At 43.8% G+C, this 22,989-nt stretch overlaps 1 protein-coding gene across 5 annotated transcripts in view; it reads left to right on the top strand.

Moving 5' to 3' along the window:
- Positions 1–22,989, top strand: part of PRDM6 (PR/SET domain 6) — a 155,219-nt gene that overhangs the window by 56,631 nt on the left and 75,599 nt on the right. For all 5 annotated transcript variants that reach the window (XR_013814168.1, XM_079783852.1, XM_079783850.1 and 2 more), the window contains 2 exons: positions 10,132–10,259; positions 13,805–13,929. Coding sequence is in view for 4 of the 5 variants with exons in the window: in XM_079783852.1 (XP_079639978.1) it covers positions 10,132–10,259; positions 13,805–13,929 (253 nt within the window). In the remaining variant the exon portion in view is untranslated. The remainder of the gene's footprint in view (positions 1–10,131; positions 10,260–13,804; positions 13,930–22,989) is intronic.

Below are 22,989 nucleotides of genomic sequence, written 5' to 3'. Positions count from 1 at the left end.
CCTTTGAAGCCTCGTTTCAAAATCTTGCCATTCCAAGCATTCCAAAATAGTCCAAACCAAAGTAAGAGGAAAGAGTTTTCTTATGAGAAATAACAACAAAAATACATTAATTCTAATGGAGGGAGGAAAAAGAAATGATTGAAATGAAGAAAAACACCTATAGTATTATATACTGGAGAAAAAAGTTGGAAAACTGAACACAAATAAATAGGGCCTCAGCAGCTGGTATTTGCTTTAATGAAGAAGCTTTTCTTGTAAAATAGGCATCTTCATCTACAAACTTCGGCCTCACCTGGTTTTTGATGTTCCCGGCCATTCTGGGCCATTGCCAGCGGAAGGAGAGCGGTTTAATACAGCGTTGGGGACTTGTATCTTGATCCATGGCATGGTTGCTTTGTGTAAATTTTACTGACAGATTAAGTAATTCTCACTAAATTGACATTTACTCTGAAAATAGGCTTGCTTTATAAATGCCATTATTAATCATTATGAACATTTTTATGGCCCTCCTTTGGAGAATTTCAGATGCTTTTAGAGAAAAAGCTGTACTATTTCTCTCTTGATAGGACAACTGGGATGTGATGAAAATCGCAATAATGCGACAGCCTGTGATTCCGGAGGGTTTCATCCTTGTGTCAATCATGAACTGTCTGACTGTGGGCAAGTCATTTAACCTTATAGCAAGGTTTCCTACCTGTAAAACAGGATAATGTTCCAGCCTGCTTCGAGGTCAGTGGAAGGCTCAAATAAGCCTGTGGAAGTATTTTATAAACGAAAATCCTGCATAATTGTAGGACCTGATATCCTCCCTCCCTCCCTCCCTCCCTTCCTCCTTTCCTCTCTCCCTTCCTTCCTCCCTCTCTCCTTCCCTTCCTTCCTCCTCACCCAAGGATATTTTTTAAAAATTGATTTTAGAGAGAGAAAGAAACATCGATGTGAGAGAGAAACATTGTTCGGTTGCCTTCAGTATGCGCCCCAACCGGGGATGGAACCTGTAACCTAGGTATGTGCCTTGTCCAGGAACCGAACCTACCACCTTTTGATGTACAGGATGATGCTACAACCGAGTCCCCCGGCCAGGGCTTGCTTTCTTTGTGTTAAGGTGGGGACAAATGGTTTCACTCATTTTTAAAGCGTTGTTTGGGGTCTGTCTTCTCAAGCCTTGATTTGCTTGATTGGAAAGGTTAGAAGTAAAGCGGTTAGGACAGTGGTCGGCAAACTCATTAGTCAACAGAGCCAAATATCAACAGTACAACGATTGAAATTTCTTTTGAGAGCCAAATTTTTTAAACTTAAACTTCTTCTAACGCCACTTCTTCAAAATAGACTCGCCTAGGCCGTGGTATTTTGTGGAAGAGCCACACTCAAGGGGCCAAAAAGCTGCATGTGGCTCGCGAGCCGCAGTTTGCTGACCACTGGGATAGGAGACCACGATGGTGTTCTTGCTGTCTCCCTCTCTAGCTTGGGAAGCAGCGCCCGGAACCCCTGACTAACAGGGATCTCTGTGGATCTGATGCTCTGGCTGCCACCCACAAGTGTGCCCCGCTCCTCATCCAGGTACACTGGATCACACACACAGCTCACCTACCGTGACATGTCCCTTGCTCATGTAGGAATGAGGCACTGTAAGTTGGACCTCCTCTGGCCAGAAATGCCAGTGGTCTCAGAGGTCAGGCAACCCTGAGTGATCGGTGGCATTCAGCAAGAGGTCTTTGGGGTCCTTAAGCCGTAATTAGTTAGAACACTTGTAATAAGCACCTGTTAGTTACAGGTATGCTCCCGGAATGCTCTTAAAGGTGCGGTGGGAGTCTGTGTCTTTTGGATGACGTTTTTATAACACTGTGGTAACGGAAGACTGATTTAAATTTAGGTAATGGAAAATGTAGGACTGAAGAAATGCTTCTTTACTATTTTCTAGATCGTATTCGCATTCATCCAGTATTTTAAATGTTTTGTCTTATTTTTTGATAGACTCATCTGGGAAATAAAAACATAAATTAGAATGACTGGTTTACTCCTACATCTCCCTGACGTCATCCCCAATTTTTTTTTTTTCTCCTCTCCCTCTCAACAGAAGTTGATTTCCTGGTATATATAAATCCTTGTGTAAGGTAGCTATGGATAAGTTTAAAAAAATATTTGAAAGGCATTTCTGCTTTCATTGAGCTTACAATCTGGTAACTTTAGCAACAGGGAGTTTGCATACGCTGTACGTATTATCCTGTGGTCAGTGTCCCCGCGCAGGTTAGTAGATGAGGCTGGGCTGGCATTTCCCGTGTAGTTATAGCGATGGCCCACGGGACAGCTGATGCGCTTTGGACGCTTACTGTGTGCCCAGTGCCCATGAGTCCTCTATAGGTACTAGCTCATTTGATTTTCCTATCAGTCCTTTGACCGTCCTCAGCCCCACCCTTTTTCAAAGACTGTCTAGCTTCCTCAAGAAATTACGTACCTGCCCAAACTCAGACGGCCACCTGCGGTGCAGCCACGATTGTAACTCACAGGTACGGGAGCTGACACCCACATGTGTGCTCTTAACCTCTGCGCTCTGTCCTCTCCGTTCACTTCCCTCACGTGTTTTCACGGGTGATGCTTAAGAAGTTGTCACTAGCAGTCACACTAGTAAAAGTAAAATCTTTTTATTTAGCAACAGAGACATTCTGGTTTTAACCTTTCACAGTCAAAACAATGTTGTGGCTCACTGCTATCCACAGGCCACAACGTATTGTACCTCCCGACACAGGAACCTCACAGGAAAACATTTTTATCCATCCCCATTGAGTTTCTCAGATTACTAGTACACTCGATTATTGAAACCCTAATTTTCTGAATTTCACAGGAAGGCGGGCCCTATGAAGGCATGGGGTGGAGAATAGGGGGAAGAAGTCTGAGAAACCATCTTTGTATCTGTTCCTCCCCAGATCCTCCCTGTGCAGTGAGAGGACCCCATCAGCGCTGGGTCCTCAGGTCTAAACCGGAAAACCCCCAAAGTCCTCTCTCTCCTCAGCTGGTTTCTGTGGTAATTATTTAATACACTTTAATCCTCTTATGAAATTCACCCTTGCATGTCATAGAATTATAAGAAGTTAGATTTAAGGAGGATGCCATATTCTCCTAAAAAAAGCCCTGGTTGTGAGCTCTTACTAGTAGAATGAAGTTTTAATTGCCTTTAGTGGTGATTTCTTTGCAAGCTTGGAATAAAATTTGAGCTCTCTAAGAAGCTGAAGGATTACTGTGGAGATTCAATTCAGTTCACTTCAGCATGTTTTGAGTTCCTCTTACATGCTGGGCCCTGTGTTAGATGTTTGGCCATAAAATATGCTCCCTCGTGTTAGCTGCTCAGCAAAGCTGAAGAAGGCTGGCATTTTAGCACAAGACCCAATGCTGGTGTCTGGGGCCTCGGCACAGGGGCATCCAACACGTGGAACCATCAGAGAGGGAGCCTGGGATGCCTTCCTGCTCCCCAAAAACTGACTAATCATTTTCATATAAAACCTTTTTTTTTTTTCTCATGCCAAAATTCAGGGACCCAGGTTCTGGGAGGAACAGATTACTATTTTAGTTACAATTCAAGTCCCTTTAATTAAGATCAGTGGCTCTCTTCTGGGTGTTTGCAGGATTGCATGAGCTGAGAGCGGCCTCGGCACACTTCTGATGGGAAGGCAGAGGGATGGAGGGGTGTGAGGACGCCTGGAGACTAGGCCTCATCCAGCCACAGTACTCTTGCTTTGTCTCAGTCACCAACTTTTGGAGACCCCATTTCCTTATGTGTAAGCCAGTGAGGTTGGAACAGATGGTCTGTGAGGTCCTTTCCAAATCTGATTTTCCGAGGCTCTAATTGTGGCCAAGGCACTCAGTGTTCTGGCGGAAGATCTGGTGACTGACCTCTTCACGGAGGTCTACCTGCTGGAGGAAGTGCGCTGCCTGTGGTTTTCAAACAGGGTCCCTCAGTTCGCTGCAGGCCCCTGGTGAGGCCCCAGGAGCCGCCTCAGAGAGCAAGGGTGAGGTTCGCCACTCTGGCGGCGTGTTCCCGGTGGACTTGCTTTTTATCCATTTTTATAGCGGACCAGGAAACTTCCTTTCTGTTTTTATAGTGGATCAGGGCAACTTTTTATGTTTTTAGAGTGGAATTGCATTTTAGACTTCTTTGCATTAAAAGGGATCCCTTGCTTGAAAAGACCATTGAAAGCCTGCGCTGGTAAAAAGGAAAGAAACGCATGCTTTTCTCTGCCCTCCCGCTCCCTGGAAAGCAAGCACAGAAAGCCCGCTCTCCGTCAGAGGATGGCTTCGGGCAGCACAGGAGTGATGAATGTTCGCAGTGTTTCCAAGCTATCAGTTCCAACGGTTTCCCCGGAAAGTGGCCCCGCTGTGCCAGACTCATTCAGGGGAGCAGTAATTCCTTTACGCTGGGATTACGCACTTAGATGCTGAAAGAGGCCAAGCAGGTAAGTGAATTACTGAGGAAGCATGTAAGACTATAGGGAGTGGTAGGGACTGTGGAAAACTAGAAAAGCACACGGCCAATCTAAAGGGACCACTTTTGCCCCAGCAGATGTTCTCAGTGGTTAGAGCCTCAGCCCGCCCACCAAAGGGTCTCAGGTTCGATTCCTGGTCAAGGATATGTATCTGGGTTGCAGGTTCCATCCCCGGCCCTGGTTGGGAGGCAGCTAATCAATGTGCTTCTTTCACCTCTCTCTCTGTCTCTGTCTCTGTCTCTCTCTCTGTCTCTGTCTCTCTCTCTCTCTCTCCCCCTTCTTCTCTCCTTCCTCCTTTTCACTCTGTCTAAAAATCACTGGAAAAAAATATCTTCCAGTAAGGATTAACAACAACAACAACAAAAAAATAGAGTCCACTTACTTTTTCTCAGCTGCAGTGAATGCCAGACAATGGGCAGGTACCCATATTTGGATTTTTTTTTCTCAAGCAAAATGAGAAAATAGGTAAAATTTTCAAAAATTTTAAATATATATGTATTTTGATTGACAGTATTACAGATGTCAGCAATACATTTCCCCTTTCTTTAGTCTCCTCTGCCCAGCCCCTCCCTCCATCTCCCTCCTGCCCCCAATCTTCATCACTCTATTGCCAGTGTCCATTGGCTATGCATATAAGTGGAGGAAAAGCAATGTTGGTCAATTACCCATATTCAGCCTGGGAGCCACTAGTCTGCAGATTAGAGAAACAGATTGCTCAGAGGCACCAACATACATGAATTCTTATCATTCAAAAGATGGTTTTCTTGCTATTATGTTAAAATAGGCCCAAGTCGGTCTCTGGCTCACACTGTCTCTATGATTATTATTATTGTTAATGTAAGTTGGCAGCATTCATAAATGACAGAGCCATGGACAGGCCACTCATGACCAGGGTTTATAAGATACAACGTTGGTGCATTTTTTTGCTCATGCTCTTCTCATTTAAAGTAGATCCTTGTTCTAGGAAAATAAGATCGTGGGAAAGAGTGGTGCTTCCTAATATCTAGGATTGAAATAAAACATGTCTTTTGCCTGGTGGTGTTCAGTTAATGCCACACATGGTTTGTAATGAGGGAGAATTTGTGATTGTTATTTCAACCACATATGTCACATCCCAATAAGTATGATTGAATTGAAAACTTAAAAAATCCCCTTAACATAGTAAAATTTAGCTCTTTCCCCTTACTTATGTTTCTGCTCCCATTGATACAAGATAAAAGAGAAAGTACAGACCCAAAACAGTGGCTTTAAAGTATCAACAGCAACAATCACAAAAGAAACCAGTGATTGATAATGTAGTGATACGTATTACAACTATTTTTCCCAGGAGCATAATACAGGTATAGTTTTTAATCTTGAGTAAAATAGTCAGCTTCTTTATTTTAACAACACATGCAAAAACTAATCTACAAAGAAAGAAATGGCTAGGTTTTCTTTTTATTTATTTTTCTCTCCTTGATTTTTTTTTGGGGAAAAACACACACCGAAAAGCAGGAAATATAATATAGAAAGCCAATATAAGGCCACCAGAAAAGTAAGTGTTAACACTTTTCCAAATTTGCTAGGAATTTTTTATATTTATTTTTTAGGAAAAATGAAGCATTTCAGATAAAGCGTTACTTCCCTTTACTCCACTCTCTTCTTTCCAATAAGATAGTACTATGAGGACATTATCAGGAATCCTTCCAGTGTGCCTTTTCAGAATTTTACAATATGTATGTAGATAGATAGATAGATAAATAGCTAGATGACCATATGTATATCACAATATACACTATTATAAGGTAGGCTATTAATAGTGTTATTTTATACATTTTGGAATGTTAACAAATGGTATTATATGCAACCTGATTTTCTCAATGTATATTTTTTGATATTTATCTATATGAACTGGATCTTAATATATACAGATCTAGTTCAGCCATTTTAAGTTTTTTATACTATTGCACTGAATAAGTAAGCCACTATTTATTCTTCTGATGATACCCATCATTCACTATTATGAACAGTGCAACAGAGAATGCCCTTGAACTTGTCTCCTCAGGCACATGTATCAGAATTTCTTTGGAGTAACTTTCTAGATGTGAAATTGTTGAGTCATTGTCAACTCAAAATATTGGTTGTTTATGTTCATTCAGGATAAAATCCAGTTTTCATCAAAACTGTGCTGAATTCAAGCATTCTTTCAGAACAAATCTTTCCCTAATCTAAACTAACTCTTTGCCTTCATTCTCACTATTTGAATGAATAAAATTTCTTACCTTTCATGCATTCATAGGTCCAAAGGGGATTGTCTAAACACTTTGTATATGGCTTCTAATATTTTTCTGCTTATTTAAAATCTTCTGAAAGGCAATAAATACAAAATAACTCTTGGTTTTGGCATTAATTTGTCTCCTTAAATCCTTACATTTTTAGACCTATTCAGTATTGAACTTCAAATTTCCCTTTAGTGTCAAACAAATGTAGATGTTAACGCAACCTCCAAGGGCTTCCTGAACTTGAAATTGTTGCTGCTACTCTAGACTGAAACCTGTTGGAACATTTCCCCTTTCACCTAGGACGCAGAATATCAGCCCCTTTCTGGTACAGTCGATGGGTAAGGCACAATGTCCTGTATGCTTTAGTTACATGCAGAATTTTACCCCCCCTTTTTTTTTAAACTGAGATGGTGATGGAGAATAATGATAGGGCCCAAATTAGTACCTAGAGCCTTTTTGAGAAGTCGTCCTTAATTCCCATTTAGCACTCGCATTTAGGTGTTTTCCCAATGTTATTCTCCTTTAACTAGAGGAATGAACAGAAATAGGCATCAGTGCCTTCTGGTCCATTGTTTTCCTTTTAAGAAACACCGAGTTTAATTGTTAACTCTTAACAGATATGGCCCAAGATTATCTTGAGCCAAATGCAGAAGCACACATGTTTGGCCTCTCTGCGTAATTGATAGGAGGTGCTGGCCACAGGAGCACGATGAGCTCCTCACATACTGTGAAGAAACTTGGTTATGACTTGACGTTTTATGACATTTATGAAGCTTTTTATTTGGGGGAGAGTTGGGTGATATGGAGATCATCAGATTTATGTTCCGAAAGATCACTCTGGCTACATTTAGAGAAGAGGTTGGAGGAGGCCTGGAGAAGCTGTAGAGAGACCAGTTAAGAGACTATTGCAATACTTCTGTGAGCAAGGAAGCTAACTGGGGAGGGAGAAATGGATGCACGTGAAAAGTTTAAGAGGCAAATCAAACTGGCTTTAGTGATAGCTGGACTCGGCAGGGGGGGGGGAGGGAGAGGAGGAGGCTGAGGGCAGGAAGAGGATCAGTCAAGATCAAATGAGTTTCCTCAACTCTGATTGGCTGCACGATTATGGGCTCTAATTAGGTGTACGGGATCTTCATCACAGCTTCCTGTGAAATAGTTTAATATCAGTATTAGCTGAAGCTAGGGAGGCTCAACCTCACGCCATGTTCTACATTGTGCGATATTCGTAAAAAGTCTGACCAAGCAGCTCTCCACTTTTCTTCAAGGCAAGTAGCCGTTTCATCGGGCAGAAAAAAGTTGTAGGACTCCTGTAGTCACAATATGCTTAATTTAAGGAAATTAATGTTGAGACAAGAGTGTAGAAGGAAACACTTTTTATGCTGTACTTATTTGCAAGACTGATTGGCTAGTGTCTGGTGTTCAGATGAGCTAACACAGAAGGTAGCATCCACTACATATAAATGTTGAGAATTTTCCTTGCTGTCGGGGATGTTGGCTAGAAGCACAAAGGAGAATTGTATTTCTCAAAATGCTTCATAATTATTTTCACCAGCAGTCCTCTTGGAAGGCTTGTTTGTTCATGGGGAAAGGACAGGGCAGAGGGCTGGGCCATCAACATTTTTGGCTCCATGATAGATAAACAGTGGCGTTTAAGGAACTGATGGCCTTGTTCAGTGTTCATGGGCTGTCAACAGCAGGCTCGGGGTTGAGACCTTCAATCTTTGAACCAGCTTCTTAAAACAAAAACAAAAACAAAAAATAAAATAACTACAGTGCCATCTAACCTCAATACCAAGCCTGTCGTCAGATTGCTCATGCAGCGGATGTATCCACCCCCCAAAATGATTCCATTCTCTGCCATCATCCCCAAGCCAGGAATTTGAAGAAGTTATTAATCTGAAAATTATGTAATCTAGGGATTTATTCATTCTTCTTGGCTATAATGATTATCAGCTGCGACCACTCTGGCATCCTATGCCATCATAACTTCTCAAACAATTGTCTTTATTAGATTGGTATCTATCTTTTATTTGTGGGATAAATTAGTGGAAAGGTTGGGGTGGAAAACTTGAGTTCAAGAAATGCAAAAACAAAAAAACAAACAAACCCAACCAAAAACCCAGCTGTTTTAAAATGGTGATTTAAAAAAGGGGGGGTGGGGGCTGTCATCACTAAGCCCTTTGACCCCCAGAGTAGAAATACTGAGCTAAATTAATGTGAATGACCATAGTAATTTTAAGACCTAATGTAACCCGTGAGGCTCTCTGTAAGACTTATGCTCTATGACTACTTAGGAAGAAGTGGAAGAGCTGATTAGCAAGAGTAAGAGACATGATTTCTTAGGATGCTCTGGGGATGCTCTGTCAGATCCCACCACTGATTTTATTTGAAAAGGTCCAGTTTCACAATGGTCCTTCTGAGAACTCTACCACTTGCTTCCTGGATTCCCCTTGGACAGGGAATGACCTAGAATTGCTGTCCATATGTAACCCCTGATCTCCTGCTCCTGTAGAGACCACATCCTCCCAGGTGCCCAGGGCTGACCTGGCTTCTGGAAGCTGCCTGCCTCTGCTGTCGGCACTGACTCCACCTGTGCCTGGCTGGCTACTTGTTTTGCATAAGACTTTTTGTCCCATGCTTATTGCCTGGTTTGAAGCAGATTTCATTTCTTTGAATGCAGTGTTGAAAGAAAATCTGTCTGAGATGACCCAAGGCAATTGTTACTAGACCAACCTCAATTGAGACATTTGAATCCATAAGAAACAGCATTTTTTCCCTTTTCCTTTTCGAGGGTCTCTATTTTTTGATGACTCCTCTCCTAATAGTTTCAGGTCCAGACAGTTGCAGTCCTACATCTTCTGTGAGGTGGGAGTCCATTTATTTCATCCACATCAGAATCTATTTGACCAGCTCCACAACTCTCCAACTGCCTCCCATTGGGTGTCGCCCAGCCTGCAGAGCAGACGGTTGCTGCCTCTGAATGCCTTCGGACAGTTGTGTGCTGGAGCGTGGGGGCCTGCAGTGTGGATGTTCCAGCCGTGTCCGTGTGGCCTCTCCTTTCAGCTGGCTTTGTTTATCCAGCAGCTCATTACTTAAGAGTAGCCTGTCAAAATAGGTTAAATATTCTTTGGGAAACATGGTCCCTCACATCCTTGAGATACCACAAATATGTTTAACACAGGGAAGATTGGCTTGATAAGAAGAGTGTGATTGACTTGCATCACTGAAAAATATTTCCCTGTTATTCTGGTTGAGTTTCCATGAGCATCAATAAGCACTAGCAAAGCGAAGGACAATAAATTTCTGCAGCCGACACATAAAGACACCAAGGGAAGCAGGGAAAATGATTGCTGATGATTCATTCTAACTACTTGACCTTCTGACCTCTTCTCTAGATATATGACCAAGATGGGACACTACAGCACTTTATTGATGGTGGGGAACCTAGTAAGTCGAGCTGGATGAGGTATATCCGATGTGCAAGGCACTGCGGAGAACAGAATCTAACAGTAGTTCAGTACAGGTAAAGTATACCTCGATTTCCCACTTACGGAGCGGAAGCCCTTGGGCTTGCATATACGAATTCAGGCTTGCTGCTAGTTTTGAAACAATTCTGCAGGGATTTTTGCAGGACCTCTGCAAGGACTGGCAGAAATTTATTTTTTTGCGAGGTTTCTGAAATCTTAGTTCTTGCAACAGTAATTGCATGAAAATTCAGGAATAAAGATCCTAGTAGAAGGCCTCTTTCACTCAATGCATGTGGTACAGTCATTTCCACATCCTCACCTGAACTTCCACATTGGCCGGATGAGCCCAGCACACCCACTGCCGGGCGGAGTCCCTGAGCGGAAGTGCGCGCGCACACAGAGATGTGCAGATTCAGCCCCAGGCCCCTCGCTTTCAGTCACCTTCAGGCCTTCTCCCCGGAGGGACAGTTTCATTTGCACAAAGGCCTGGGGAACCAAGGTCCCTCAGCCTTCCCAAGGCTGCTTTTCCAAACCCGTTATGCTCAGCAGCAGCACCGGAGCCAGCGTGACCTCTCCTAATCCCGGGAAAGGTGCCAGCCCATTGGACTTTGGTCCTTGGACGATTCAGAGTATGTTTCAGGAGGTGAGGTGGTTCCAGAGCACAGGGAAGCCCCTGGTTTCCGAGCTGTTTGCCCAAAGCCAAGGTGGAGCCACCCCCATTTCTCAGAGTCTCACAGGGGAGCCTCTGGCGGGTGTGGGGGGAGGCGCTTAGAAGCAGATGCTGAGCCACATCTGCTCAGTGCACCTGTTGGTCAAGCTTCCCCATTTAGTGCTAAAGAAGGTTGGCGTGGAGACAAGCGATCACATAGGAAAAAAGCCCTACCACTCAGCCTTCTTTTCTCAAAATTCCCTCGAAAACATGTGCCATATAAATACATGACCTCAGTTATAAACAGCCATGCTCCCTTTAGAATCAGAAGCAACTGTTTAACTTTATTAGGCACCATTGACACATCAAAGCAGGAGGCCCTGAGCTTGGCAACTTGGAGTCCTGCCTGTGGCTCTTTATTTTCCTTTCCTTTTTTTTTTTTTTTTTTTTAATGAAGCCTTTAAAAAAAGAGAGAGAAAGAGCTTTATGCCCCGTATAGGTTAAAGGCTGCACAACTCTGGCTCGCTCTCTGAAGGTCTCCAACCCAAAAGGAGCGTGTTTGGGCAGCGTGTGACTTTGCCCTGCCTTGGTTTCCTGTGCAGTTAGTTCTGTTTCATGAAATAAGGGTCACACGGAACAGCGCACGGCAGTAGTCCCGTACCCTGCTGTGCCCAGGCCTTGCCCACCTTTATGGAGGCTGCACTTCTGTCATGAAGGTTTTCTGAAACTCGCAGCTAGAGAATTAGTAAAGAGTACGTTTGTCCATTCAGCAAGAGATAGCTTGGCTGGCCCTGTAATGAGCACTCGGGGAGCTCTTGAGGCAAAGTCGGAATCCGGGCGGACGAGAAACCCCGGACAGGAAGGTGGGCATGAGTAAGTCATTACCTAGCTGTCAATAGTAAGTGGATTTTATAGCTCCCCTTTCTTGAGGGCGCTTCAACTCCCAAGTTCTCTCTGCCGTGCCGATCTGTTTTCGATTACTTCAGATCTTTATAAAATGAGCTACAAAAACACAATTTTTTAAAAAAAGAAACACTGGCATCCATCACCGGTGACCACGTCCAAGAGTAAGAAAATAGAAAAGTTGGACCCTGAAGAGCCAGCCTAATTTTTATTGTACATGAATGTCCTCTTCACAGAAAGTCAGCTGGTTTAGATTCGTTCTGTTATGATTTGTAATATCTAAATGGAATTTTCTTCAAAGCGCCTTGATTGATTGACCCTGAGCTGAACGTTTTGTTTTTATTTTGAGGCTGACAATAATGTTTGTTGGCATATGCTCTGCTTCAACTGTGTGGGGACGCCACGGAGCTATCTTTATGAGTCATCCAACCACAATACTAAATACATGTCAGCAAAGGAAATATTATCTGAAAAGGGAAAAATCCCTTTGATGTGCTTCAGCATGCAGAGATTTCTGCGAGTTTTGGAAGCTCTGCCCGCTTGTAAGGAACGGTGTACACTTACACTTTTTTCCCCCTCCCCTTTCGGCCGACTCCGTGCCTCCGAGGACCACCCATCGCTTGAAAACAGTTCTGCTCTTTCAGCGGCGAAGTGTGTCATTTGGTTTTAGCACATTCATTTGCCGGGCGCTGTGTTTATATTAAGGGAAGCCAAACCGAGAGATGAAATGTTACAAGGGTGAAGCACAAAGTAGACTCCATTTTTCTCAAGTTAGGAGATGCCAGTGATTTATAGCTCGGCTCCAATTTTGATTTTTTTTTTTTTTTTATGTAGCAGTGGAAAGAATTAATAAAATGCACAGCGCTCGGGGATGCAGAGGGAGGAAGGGTAGTGAGGGCCGGACAACTGGCTGGAGTTTTTGTCAGATATTCATAGAACGTTGGGGGAAAAACATTCTGCTTAGCTAGCAGTGCCCTCGTGAGACAGAATGGCAGCAAGTAAGGAAAATAACAAGATAAATGAAATTTTTGCAGCTGCAAGTAAAATATTGAGAATCTGCACTTTTTTATTGATCTTTATGATCCTATTGCCAAGAGCCACTTTGTGGTGACAAAATATGTTGACAAGTGCATATCTCACGGCTATGAAAAATGTGGTGAAGGACTCGCCTTCTGTCTGCAGTGTTGTGCCAGGAACAGATTGCCTGCTGCAGCCCATTCCTTACAGAAAGGCTACGTTTAAGGCCCACCCGCCCTCATCGCTTTTATCTGGACCTGGAGGCTAATATTTGCAGCAATTCTTCATTGAGAAAACCAGTTGCAGTCTCATTTTTTAAAAAAATCTGTAGATTTTTCTTCACAGTACCAAAGCTGTGTAAAATAACGTTTCTTTCTTGGTACCTTCACTCTATCATTTCAGAGTGTAATCTTTCCACCACAGTCAAGTGCTCCTCTTGTACTTATTGAATTGCCATCCATTTCACAGAAGAGGGGGTTTCTCTTCCCCTGTATCTAACTTCAGAAGGAAGGCAGTGCGCAGGGGGGGGGGGGGGGACTTATATTTCTCTCAATCCTTACATCACAGAGCTGTTTAATTTTATTACAAATTTGAGAACTCCCAATGCCAAGTTGCAAGAATACACGTAATGCTTTTCCTTCAACTAAGAAATCAATGGTGTTAATTTATATACAAGGCTGAGGCACCAGTGTCTGCAGTTTGCCAAGAGAGAGAATTTTCTCATCAGTGTGAGATGGAATTCTTTTTTAAAAAATGAACTCTTCCTTTTTGCTGTCTCCTGGGCCAAATATCAGTCTCCTCAGCCAAGACGCTGTAGGAAGGGACCCTGTGGAAATAAACTGTGAGCTGTTTATCATACTGGGTTACAAGCTTTCATTGGCTGCTGGGAATGAGAAGGTGGGTGCTGATTTTATTACAAGCATTAACTGTGTAGGTGGAGATGGGCAGAACTTTTGGGGGGCAATGAGAATGTGGATGGGGGCACATGAGTGCTACGTGTTACTAAGCTGGGTTTTCTTTTGTTTTGAATAGGTCGAATATATTCTACCGAGCCTGTATAGATATCCCCAGGGGCACCGAGCTTCTGGTGTGGTACAATGACAGCTATACGTCTTTCTTTGGGATCCCCTTACAATGCATTGCCCAGGATGAAAACTGTAAGAATTTATTTTAGCTCTGAATTTACACCTCAAAATCCCTGTTGTAAAAGCTGACGTTTTAAGAGTGTTGATTGAAACTCCTGAAATATGCGGTTCACTCTGCTATATGACACAAACGTGCACGGTCTGTTCCATCACTTTCTTTTCCCTGGGTGTCCTTGGCTTCTTCACAGGGCATCTTGCCTTGTACAGGGCAATCCTTCTGTGCCTGTTCACAATGTCCAAACGTATGTCAGAGTTTTACATAATCGCCGGCAGCAATGTTCAGGCAGCTGGGAGTTACTGAGCGCCTACTGTGTGTCTGGTTCTGTGCTTGCCACCTTCCGGGGTTACAAAGAGCCTCGTAAGGTACAACTTCTGCTCCCAAGGGACGTGAAGTCCTGCTGCGTCACTCTCCCTGCAGAAACGGGAGAATGAGAAAGCAGGGCCCGCTCAGCAGGAGTAGCCCCCCACCAGTCCACGGGGTGTGCTTCCTCCTAAGAGGTCACTGCAAGGAGAAATGACGGTAAAAATCGCAGACCTATGACTGAGGAACCTGTGTCCCTCTACTCATCTTAGCCTGAGTGGAGCATGTAATTTTCTTCTATCCTTCTTGCCAGGGCAGCCATTATCTTCTTAAAAATAATCTAATATCTAAGCAAATGCAAACTTGCAGCAATTTTCACTTAAACTCTATATCTGTGCTTTATCAATTCTTTGGAAAATATTTTAAGGTGATTTTCAGTATTTGAAACAGAATTGGGTAATTCTGATGACCTTCAGTGAGAAACACTGGTTTCAGTGATGCTATTTTCTTGTCCCAAAATTGACTAATCTGTGAACTGATCCTTTGGGATTATGCAACAGAAAAAGAAGCCGAGAGAATAGATTTATTCAAGAGACATTATTTTGAAAACAAGTTTTATGTTGCTTTATCCTTTTCTACTTAACTTTCTCTCTCTCACACACAAACTCCAAAAAAAAAATGTTCACATTACTACTGAACAAAATGCTGATGATCAGGTATTTCTTTTCCATGTTGCCTTTATTTTCTTTGTGAAAAATAGAATCCTCAGAAGGCATATTACTATCAACATTCCTTTTCTACTTGAACCCAAAACCAATCTCAAATCAAAACATGAATCTTTGGACATATAGTACATTCCTCTGTCTTCCCAGGTTTCCACTGGAAAGTTTCTTTCCTGCAGTGATACCCCCTGTTTGAGGGAGTGTGTGTTTGCATAAAAGAAAATCTCAGTGTTGGACATGAGTGTGTGGTTGGTGTTAAAGGCAGATAGGGACATGGAGGCCAATATGCTCTCTCGTCCCAGAATGGTCCCAGCTTCCCTAGCACTAGCTCTAGGTCCCTGGACAGAAAAAGCACCAGTATCAGACCCCCAAGCCCCCACCCCGACCCGACCTGCTGGCATGGGCCTGTCTGTACGTAGAGCCTTGACATAACCTCACTTTCTGAAGTTTGGCATTTGATCCAAAAGGATTCCAGAAGTCCTTTAATAAAACCTGCTACAAACTCGGAAGATGTTATTATGATGTGTGTGTTGAAGATTATCTGGGAATAAACAGCAAAGCCTAGAGTTCTAAAGTACATTGCCCATAGTCCAACTAGCCATTTGTTTGCTCATTCATTCATTCATTGTTCAGATATTTACTGAACACCTACTATAGGCCAGTGTCTTTGCTAGTTGCTGCAAATACAGCAGTGGACAAAATAGACAAGACTTCCTGCCTTCATGGAACTTACCTTCCTGTGGAAGGAGACAGATTATGAACAAATAAATGAGTTAATGAATAGTTTGTCAGGTGGGGTAAGTGTGTAGCGATAACAAGACAGAGAAGGGGCAGGGAGTGCCAGGAGTTGGGAATCACAGTTTAGAGAGTGATCAGGGTGAGTCCTCCTGGAAATGTGACCTTTAGGATGAGACGTAAGGAGGTGAAAGAACAAGCCATGTGTAACTGGGGAGAAGATTGTTCCAAGGCAGGCTGTCTAGGAGTGCAAGGCCCCGAGATAGGACTGTTCCTGGCTTGTTGGAAGAGCATCACAGAGGTTGGTGTAGGTGTTTGGGAGTGAGATAGATGGAGGGAAGTTAACTTAGATATTGGGGGGAGGTGGGGCTTATAGGGCCCAGGAGGCCACTGTCTGGACCCTGTATTTTTACTGTGTAGGCCATTGCAGAGTTTTGAGCAGAAGAGTGAAGTTGTAACAGGATGACTCTGGCTACTACGTGGAGACAGTAAGGGGTGAGGGTGGAGCAGGAATTCAGGGGAGAGATGATGTAGTGTGGAGCAGTGTAGACGTGGTGGAGGTGGCGAGAAATGGTTGAATTCTGGATATATTTTTATTTGTTTGTTAAACCTCACCTGGGGATATTTTTCCATTGACTTTTTTATTTTTTAGAGAGAGTGGAAGGGAATTGGGGGGAGAGAAAGTAAAACATAGATGTGAGAGAGACCTATCGCCTGGGTGCCTCTCACTCATGCCCCGACCAGGGCTGGTGATCGAACCTGCAACCCAGGATTGACCCGGGTTCAATTCCTGGTCCATTTCTTGACCAGGAATTGAACCTGAAACCTTTTAGTCCTTGGGCCAACAACACTTGCTGACACCTTGGATGCTGAGTAAGAGAGAAAGGAGTCAAGACAGTCCCAAGGCTTTGGTCTGAGCCACGGGAAGGATGGAGTGGCCATTTACTGAGTGACTTAGAAAGGAAAACTGCCATGGAACGATGCCTTAGGGGATGCATTTCTTACCGTTGACATGAATCTTTGGGTGGAAGTCACACATCTACAACATTGCTTCTGCTTCATGGCATTGTTACATGATGAGAGGGACTTAGAGGTTGGGCTGGAGGGTTCCTGTGTACTGTTCACAGCCACCTGCAAATCGGTATCTGAGAGGTACCTTGTGGTCTTCAGATTCAATACCATCCAAAAATGTGCTTTCTGGAAACACCATTTGCTTTGCTTTTCAGTTCTTCCTTCTCCTAGAGTCCAACCCGGATGGAGCTTTGCTGACTAGAGTATTGAATAAACTCTACCAGGGCATATGTTATATCATTTAGCACCTGAAATCCTCGGAAGAAAATTCACAAAACCACAGCAGCTTGAAGTATTGTGGATTCAGTAGGTAAACTAAGCAGCTCTTCTGGGTCGAGTTTAAGCTCTAACGGAGGGCGGAGGGAAGTTTAAAAGGAATTAAGTCACTGACTAAAATGCTCAACAGTGACAATCCCCTTTCCCCCTAAGGGTATTACAGGAATTTTATTTCAGTTCCTGTCTCAAAGTCATATATCTGTCATGTGACTGGCCACCCAAGAAACCAGCAGAAAGCTGCATCGGAGAGTGTGGGGGAGATAGATATATGACTTTGACTCTAACTCGAAGATGGATTCTCATTCCATGTGACTCAGTGAGGGACCTGGGAATGCTTATACTGAGGACTCCTTATTCTGTACTGAGGAAACACTCCATGTGATTTAAAAGCACAAACGTGAGAAAGGGCCTGGGCAGGTAATGTGACAGATAGGCTTCCTCAGCCCTGAGAAATTTAATCTCCACTGGGTCAGCAAATCTAAGACAATTTTTATTTTGAGTTAGCCACAAAATAAATGAAGGGCCTTAAAAAAGGCTGCTTGCCCTGACGGGATAACTCGGTTAAGGCATTGTCCCTATATGCCAAGGTTGTGGGTGCAATCCCCAGTCAGGGCACATACAAGAATCAACCAATGAATGCATAAATAATCGATAAGTTTCTCTCTCTGTCTCTCTTCCCCCCTTCCTCTCTCTCACAAATCAATTTAAAAAACTGTTCTTTAAAAAAGCTTCTTGCGATCAAGAACTTCCTTGACAACATGCCTCCACAGAGCCTCCTCATAGTGCTGTGCACACGGCACACAATTAATCCATGCTCACTGGATAAAAGTGGAGAATCTTATTGCCATTAAATATTGGGGGATTAAGTATTTCAGCCAGATTTTTCTTCGTTAATGAAATGGATACTTGGCCCAAGACATTAAAGGAAAATTTGATTCTGCTTAGTGAATAGTACTCGATAAGCACTTTCATTTATAAAAATGTCATTTTCTTCCCGTGGTTCTTTCAACATGGAAAGTACACATTTCCTATGGAGCGTGTGCGGTGGGTTCAGGCTCGAGTAACGGTGCCTCTGGCCGTGGCCGTGGCCGTGAAGCCGTGGGGCACACGCACTGCCCGGACAAGCCACTGAAGGCCGCCTCGCCTCAAAGAGAAGGCAGCGTTTCACACAGGCATTTGGGTTCTGGAAGCAATCCCTGTGTTATTTTCTTTTGAAAAAGCCATCGTTTTAAATGTAACAGGGCCCCAACGAGAGAGCCGCTGCGTGGCCCGCGGGCCCTTTAGGAGAGCCGGCAGGAACGCCGATGTCGACAGATTGCATCCGCGCGAAGGAGCGAGGTGCCCCAAGCTTCCAGTGGGGATTAGCTCCTGCAGAGTGTAAAGACCACGGCGTGTTCGTATTCATTTCAGAGGAAATTAAAAAAAAGAAAACCCTGGGAATAAATGTCAAACAAGTCTTCCTGCTGCTTTTCCTGCCTCTGCCCATGAAGCTGAGGTAGCAGAATGTGAAACTTGAGGGCAACGCGGGAGTTGCCGGCACGGGAGTGAACTCTGCCTCCGGGAGGCCGGCCTTTTTCTTTTGATTTTTAAAGAGCAGAAAGTAAAAAGGGGCACCCCATGTGTAGTGCTCCCCACCCTCACTGTCCCTCCGATAATGAAAAACCTCGGCCCCGGGATAAAGAAGGCCCCACTTAAGCTTTATGTCCATGGACATGGAGGAGATTGCAGTGTAGTTCCATCCAACAAGAACGTCTGTGTCCAAAGGCCTATGGGAAGCATGGTGATGGGGGACACACACGCAGACCCTCTCCTTAAGGACTCAGTCTAGGAGAAGGCACATAAGCCCACAACTACAGCACAGCACCATGCGGCCGCCCTGTGAGCTGCCATAGCGGGGAGCCCCGGGCCTGTAGCTCAGGAGAGTTCCGTTCCCCTGATACCCTGGGAAGCTGGAGTTGGACTCCTTACATAAATCCGGAACCGGAAGTTACATTTTGTCCCTGAATGGGGACTAGAAAAATGTTAACCTCAAGCCAACAGACCAGGGACCTGTCCTCCTTGAGCCATTGGGTGGAGAAGAGAATACCACACTTGATAAAGCAGCCCTCGCTAAGGAATGGCGTGGCTTGGTTTGGTCCTACCTGCCAGGTGTGGAAATTCTGGGCCAGGAAACGGGTATCAAAATTGGCCCAGAAGTGGAGAAACCTGTAGGGCTATGGAAGAAGCAAGGAGGGGTCACCCCGTTGGGACGCCTCTTGAGTCTGCGCAGGACTCCAGCAGGCCACTCACTGAACACGCATCCACACAGAGAAATGACAATGACAAGCACAGGGAATCGGCTGTCGTGGGAGGTTTGGCCTCCCACACCCCACCCTTGGCACAGGGTGAGGCACTCGTCGCCCCCTTCCCGGGCGTGTAGGGCTGACAGCCTTCAGGGGAGTGTGACTCCGGGAATCACCTGGAGGTTTTTCATTATCGGAGGGACAGTGAGGGTTAGCCCGAGGGCCACTTCACCTTGGTCATGCTCTCTTCCCATAGCCCCTGTCTACTGACAGTCACTGAAGGGGGTATGGTCCCCTTGTCCCAAAGCAGGACAACTGAAGGACCTTCCCGGCCCCAGACCTGTTCATCTCCTTTCTCAACAGAATCCTCTCTCTGCCTCACTCCCAGGAGATGTTGATTCAGGAGCATCCCCCAGTAAACTGCACACGAAGCTCCAAATGTCCAATTCAGAGTCTGTTTCCCAGGGAACCGACTTAAGACAGGCACTCCCAGGCTTATATTTCCCGTCCAGGCTCCTCCACTGAGCCCAGACTCCTGTCCAACGGTCTACACATCTTCACTGGCATGCCTTACAGGCGTCTCCAACTAAACATGTAGATCTGAACCCAGTCTCACTCCCACCAACTAACTGCCTCTTCCCCAGCTCAGTAACTCTCACTCATCCAGTTGCCCTTCTTCACCCTTCTATCCAGTCAGTCATCACGTCCTGTTGGTTGTATATTCTTTGTAAAAAAATATATATTTTTATTTATTTCAGAGAGGAAGGGAGAGGGAGAGAGCTAGAAACATCAATGATGAGAGAGAATCATTGATCAGCTACCTCCTGCACTGGGGATCGAGCCTGCAATCTGGGCATGTGCCCTGACTAGGAATCGAACTGTGACCTCCTGGTTCATAGGTCCATGCTCAACCACTGAGCCATGCCGGCTGGCTTAAACACATTTCATTTCTGCTGCCCCCGCCCTGGTCAGCGTCACCACCAGCTCTGGTCTGGACTGCTGCTGTCGCCTCCTGCATGTCACAATGTCCTTCTTTTAGTATTACAGCAGCCAAAGTGAAGTTTTTCATTGATTTGCTTATTTTATTGTCTCAGCTTACTTGCTTTGATAATAGGTAGTTTGGTTACATAGATCAAAATCCAGACGGACCATAATATATAATTCTCCTTCCAAGAGGTCATCAATTGACAGATTCTTAGGTGTCTTTTCAAACATATTTTTTTCCCATATAAGCATCAAGCATAGTCTCCCATTCTTTCTCTGGCTCTCACTCTGCCTCCTGCTCCTTTTTATACAAACAGTAACATACTATATACATTGTTTTGCACCTCACTTTTTCATTTAACAATATAGAGTGATGATGCATTTAATATATTAATCTGATCACCTCACACCGTCACCCTAGCTTTACAGTCTTTTTTTTTTTTTTTTTTTTTTTTTCCTTTTGGCTTGCCATTACTCTCATAAAAAATCTCGAGTTTTTTAGGATGATAGCCTTTGGGCCACACATAGTCTTCAGAAATGTTTTGCATGGCTCACAATGTTTTACAAAATTAGAGTCAAGCATCATTAGACTGGCTCTGCCCTATTCAGTTTGCTGCAGACCCCAGCATCCTCTATTGTATCAATTTGCCTCCCACCACTTCCTTGTTACCTGCCCAGCCCCCACAGGCACTGGCGATTGCGCTGCCTTCTCTCCAGCCCCAGCTGCCGCCCCTCTCCCCTCTTCCTCTGGCCACATTAGCCTTCTTTTGGTTTCTTCCGTGCTCCTGAGCACCTTCTCACCTCAGCACGACACACAGACTCTGTGGCCGAGCTGCCCGTGTTTCATCTCCTCGCATTGCTTTTTCCTCTTTTCACACCTGTCTGATCTGTGTACCTTTCATGACTCACCTTCAAGGTCAGTGCCTTAGGGAAGCCACCCCTCACACCCACATGGAGTCATCCCTTTCTTCTCTCTCGTAGCGCTTATCAAACTTGTATCAGCTGTTACAGTGTTAATTCTAAAATTCATATATTTGTCACATTTTACTCCTTCTGAACCTGGAAGATGTCTTACAATGAACGGTGACTTACAATGAATGACTTACAACTTGCCATTAGTGGAATTTTAGATTTGATGAAACTGTGTAAATATTTATTTGTAACAACATCTGTTTACTAGCTGTCTCTCTCTCTGGAGTTTAAGTGGCAGGAGGCCAGGGGCCGTGGCTCTCTCGTTCCACCATATCTGTAGTGTCAGGCATGGGATAGAGGCTCAGTAACTACTTGTGGATTGAATGAATGGACAAGAGAGGAGAGCAGGACTTTGTTTTATAGATCCTAAATTTGCCTCTCAACGTTTTAATTTTCCAGGATTTGATGAGTTTATGTTCTATATTCTTACTGTATCCTTTAGGGCTCTAAGAGCTTGCCGTCTTCCCATTCATCTTTGTTTTGTTGACTGAAGAGATGTTACTGGTGGTATGTCTTCAAGTAGAAAGCACTTCATCCTCCTGGTCCCTTCCGTCAGTCATCTCTGGGCCTTTTGCAGTTGTCTGTACTGTCTTGTGTTGGGATGAGTGTTTTCTGAATTCATCCCCTATTTTTTTCCTGATAATTTCCTGCCTTTTGTTAATGCTTTTGATTGCTATAGCCAGGCAGGCTGGTATTTGGAAAGAGTAATCTCTGTGTCCTTTAGGTCCTGAAGAAAGGATACTTTGTCAATCTCTAGGATGCAAGCATTGCTACCTATATCTCAAAAAAAATATTACATTTGTTTTGGGGTGTCCCAGAAAAGAAAAAATAAGACAAGAATTTCATTATACCCATTTCTACTCTTACTGCCTAAATACTACTATTACTATCATTAACCCAGATCTCATAAATCTGAGATTATTATAAAAACTGGTTCAAGTTTTCCTTTATTAGCATTTTGACATTGATCATTAAACTTAACAAAACTTCATTGGCCCACAAATTCTTTAGTTTAATATAAAGGTTGTGTGACTGTAACAGTTTTTGAAAATTAATTTATTAGGTTGCTTTTTAGGAGGGTAAGTGAAAAGTCAGGATTTATAACCTATACTTAGAGTGTTATTTGAATTATTTCCCCCCGAAGGCATCATATCTCTCTTCCCAACAGTGAAGCTCTGGCCGATTTCCTGCTCGCATGCATGTTGATGACATGTTCATCCCACCGTCTTCCCACCGTGCCTTCCTTCCTGTTAGAGGGGCATTTCCCAGCCCGCAGGAGCTCAGCGTTGTCTGAAAACTTGTGGGTTTCTCTGTGCTGTGTCTCTCCCAGATTAGTTATGAATGGGCTACACAAGATGAGTTCTACCCCCATCTCTGACGATGCTGCTGCTTTTATTTTTTTATTTAAAAAGTGCCAAAATAGGAGAAAACATTGCTCCTTATTGTTCAATACTTTTTTAAAAAACAGTCTATGTGCAATCAAAGATTTTTTGAAAGTCTAAAATGTATGGATAAATTTTATATTGATCATACACTTTTGCCCCAGAAGTTGAAATTGTACATAAACATTAAAAAACACATATGTACATAAACCTGTATGTGTGTATAGGTATATATGTATTTATATGTATATATGATATATGTTCATGTGAGATGTACTGGCTATAAAATGTCCTTTTTATTTTTGAAGCACAGCTTGTGAGCAGAGACAATGTAGGAGTGTGGTCAG

The sequence above is a fragment of the Cnephaeus nilssonii genome (genome assembly GCF_951640355.1).
Source record: "Cnephaeus nilssonii genome assembly, chromosome: 2".
NCBI classification, from domain to species: Eukaryota; Metazoa; Chordata; class Mammalia; order Chiroptera; family Vespertilionidae; genus Cnephaeus; species Cnephaeus nilssonii.
The sequence above is the reverse complement of the archived record's forward strand: the minus strand, read 5'-3'. Positions and strand labels throughout refer to the sequence as shown.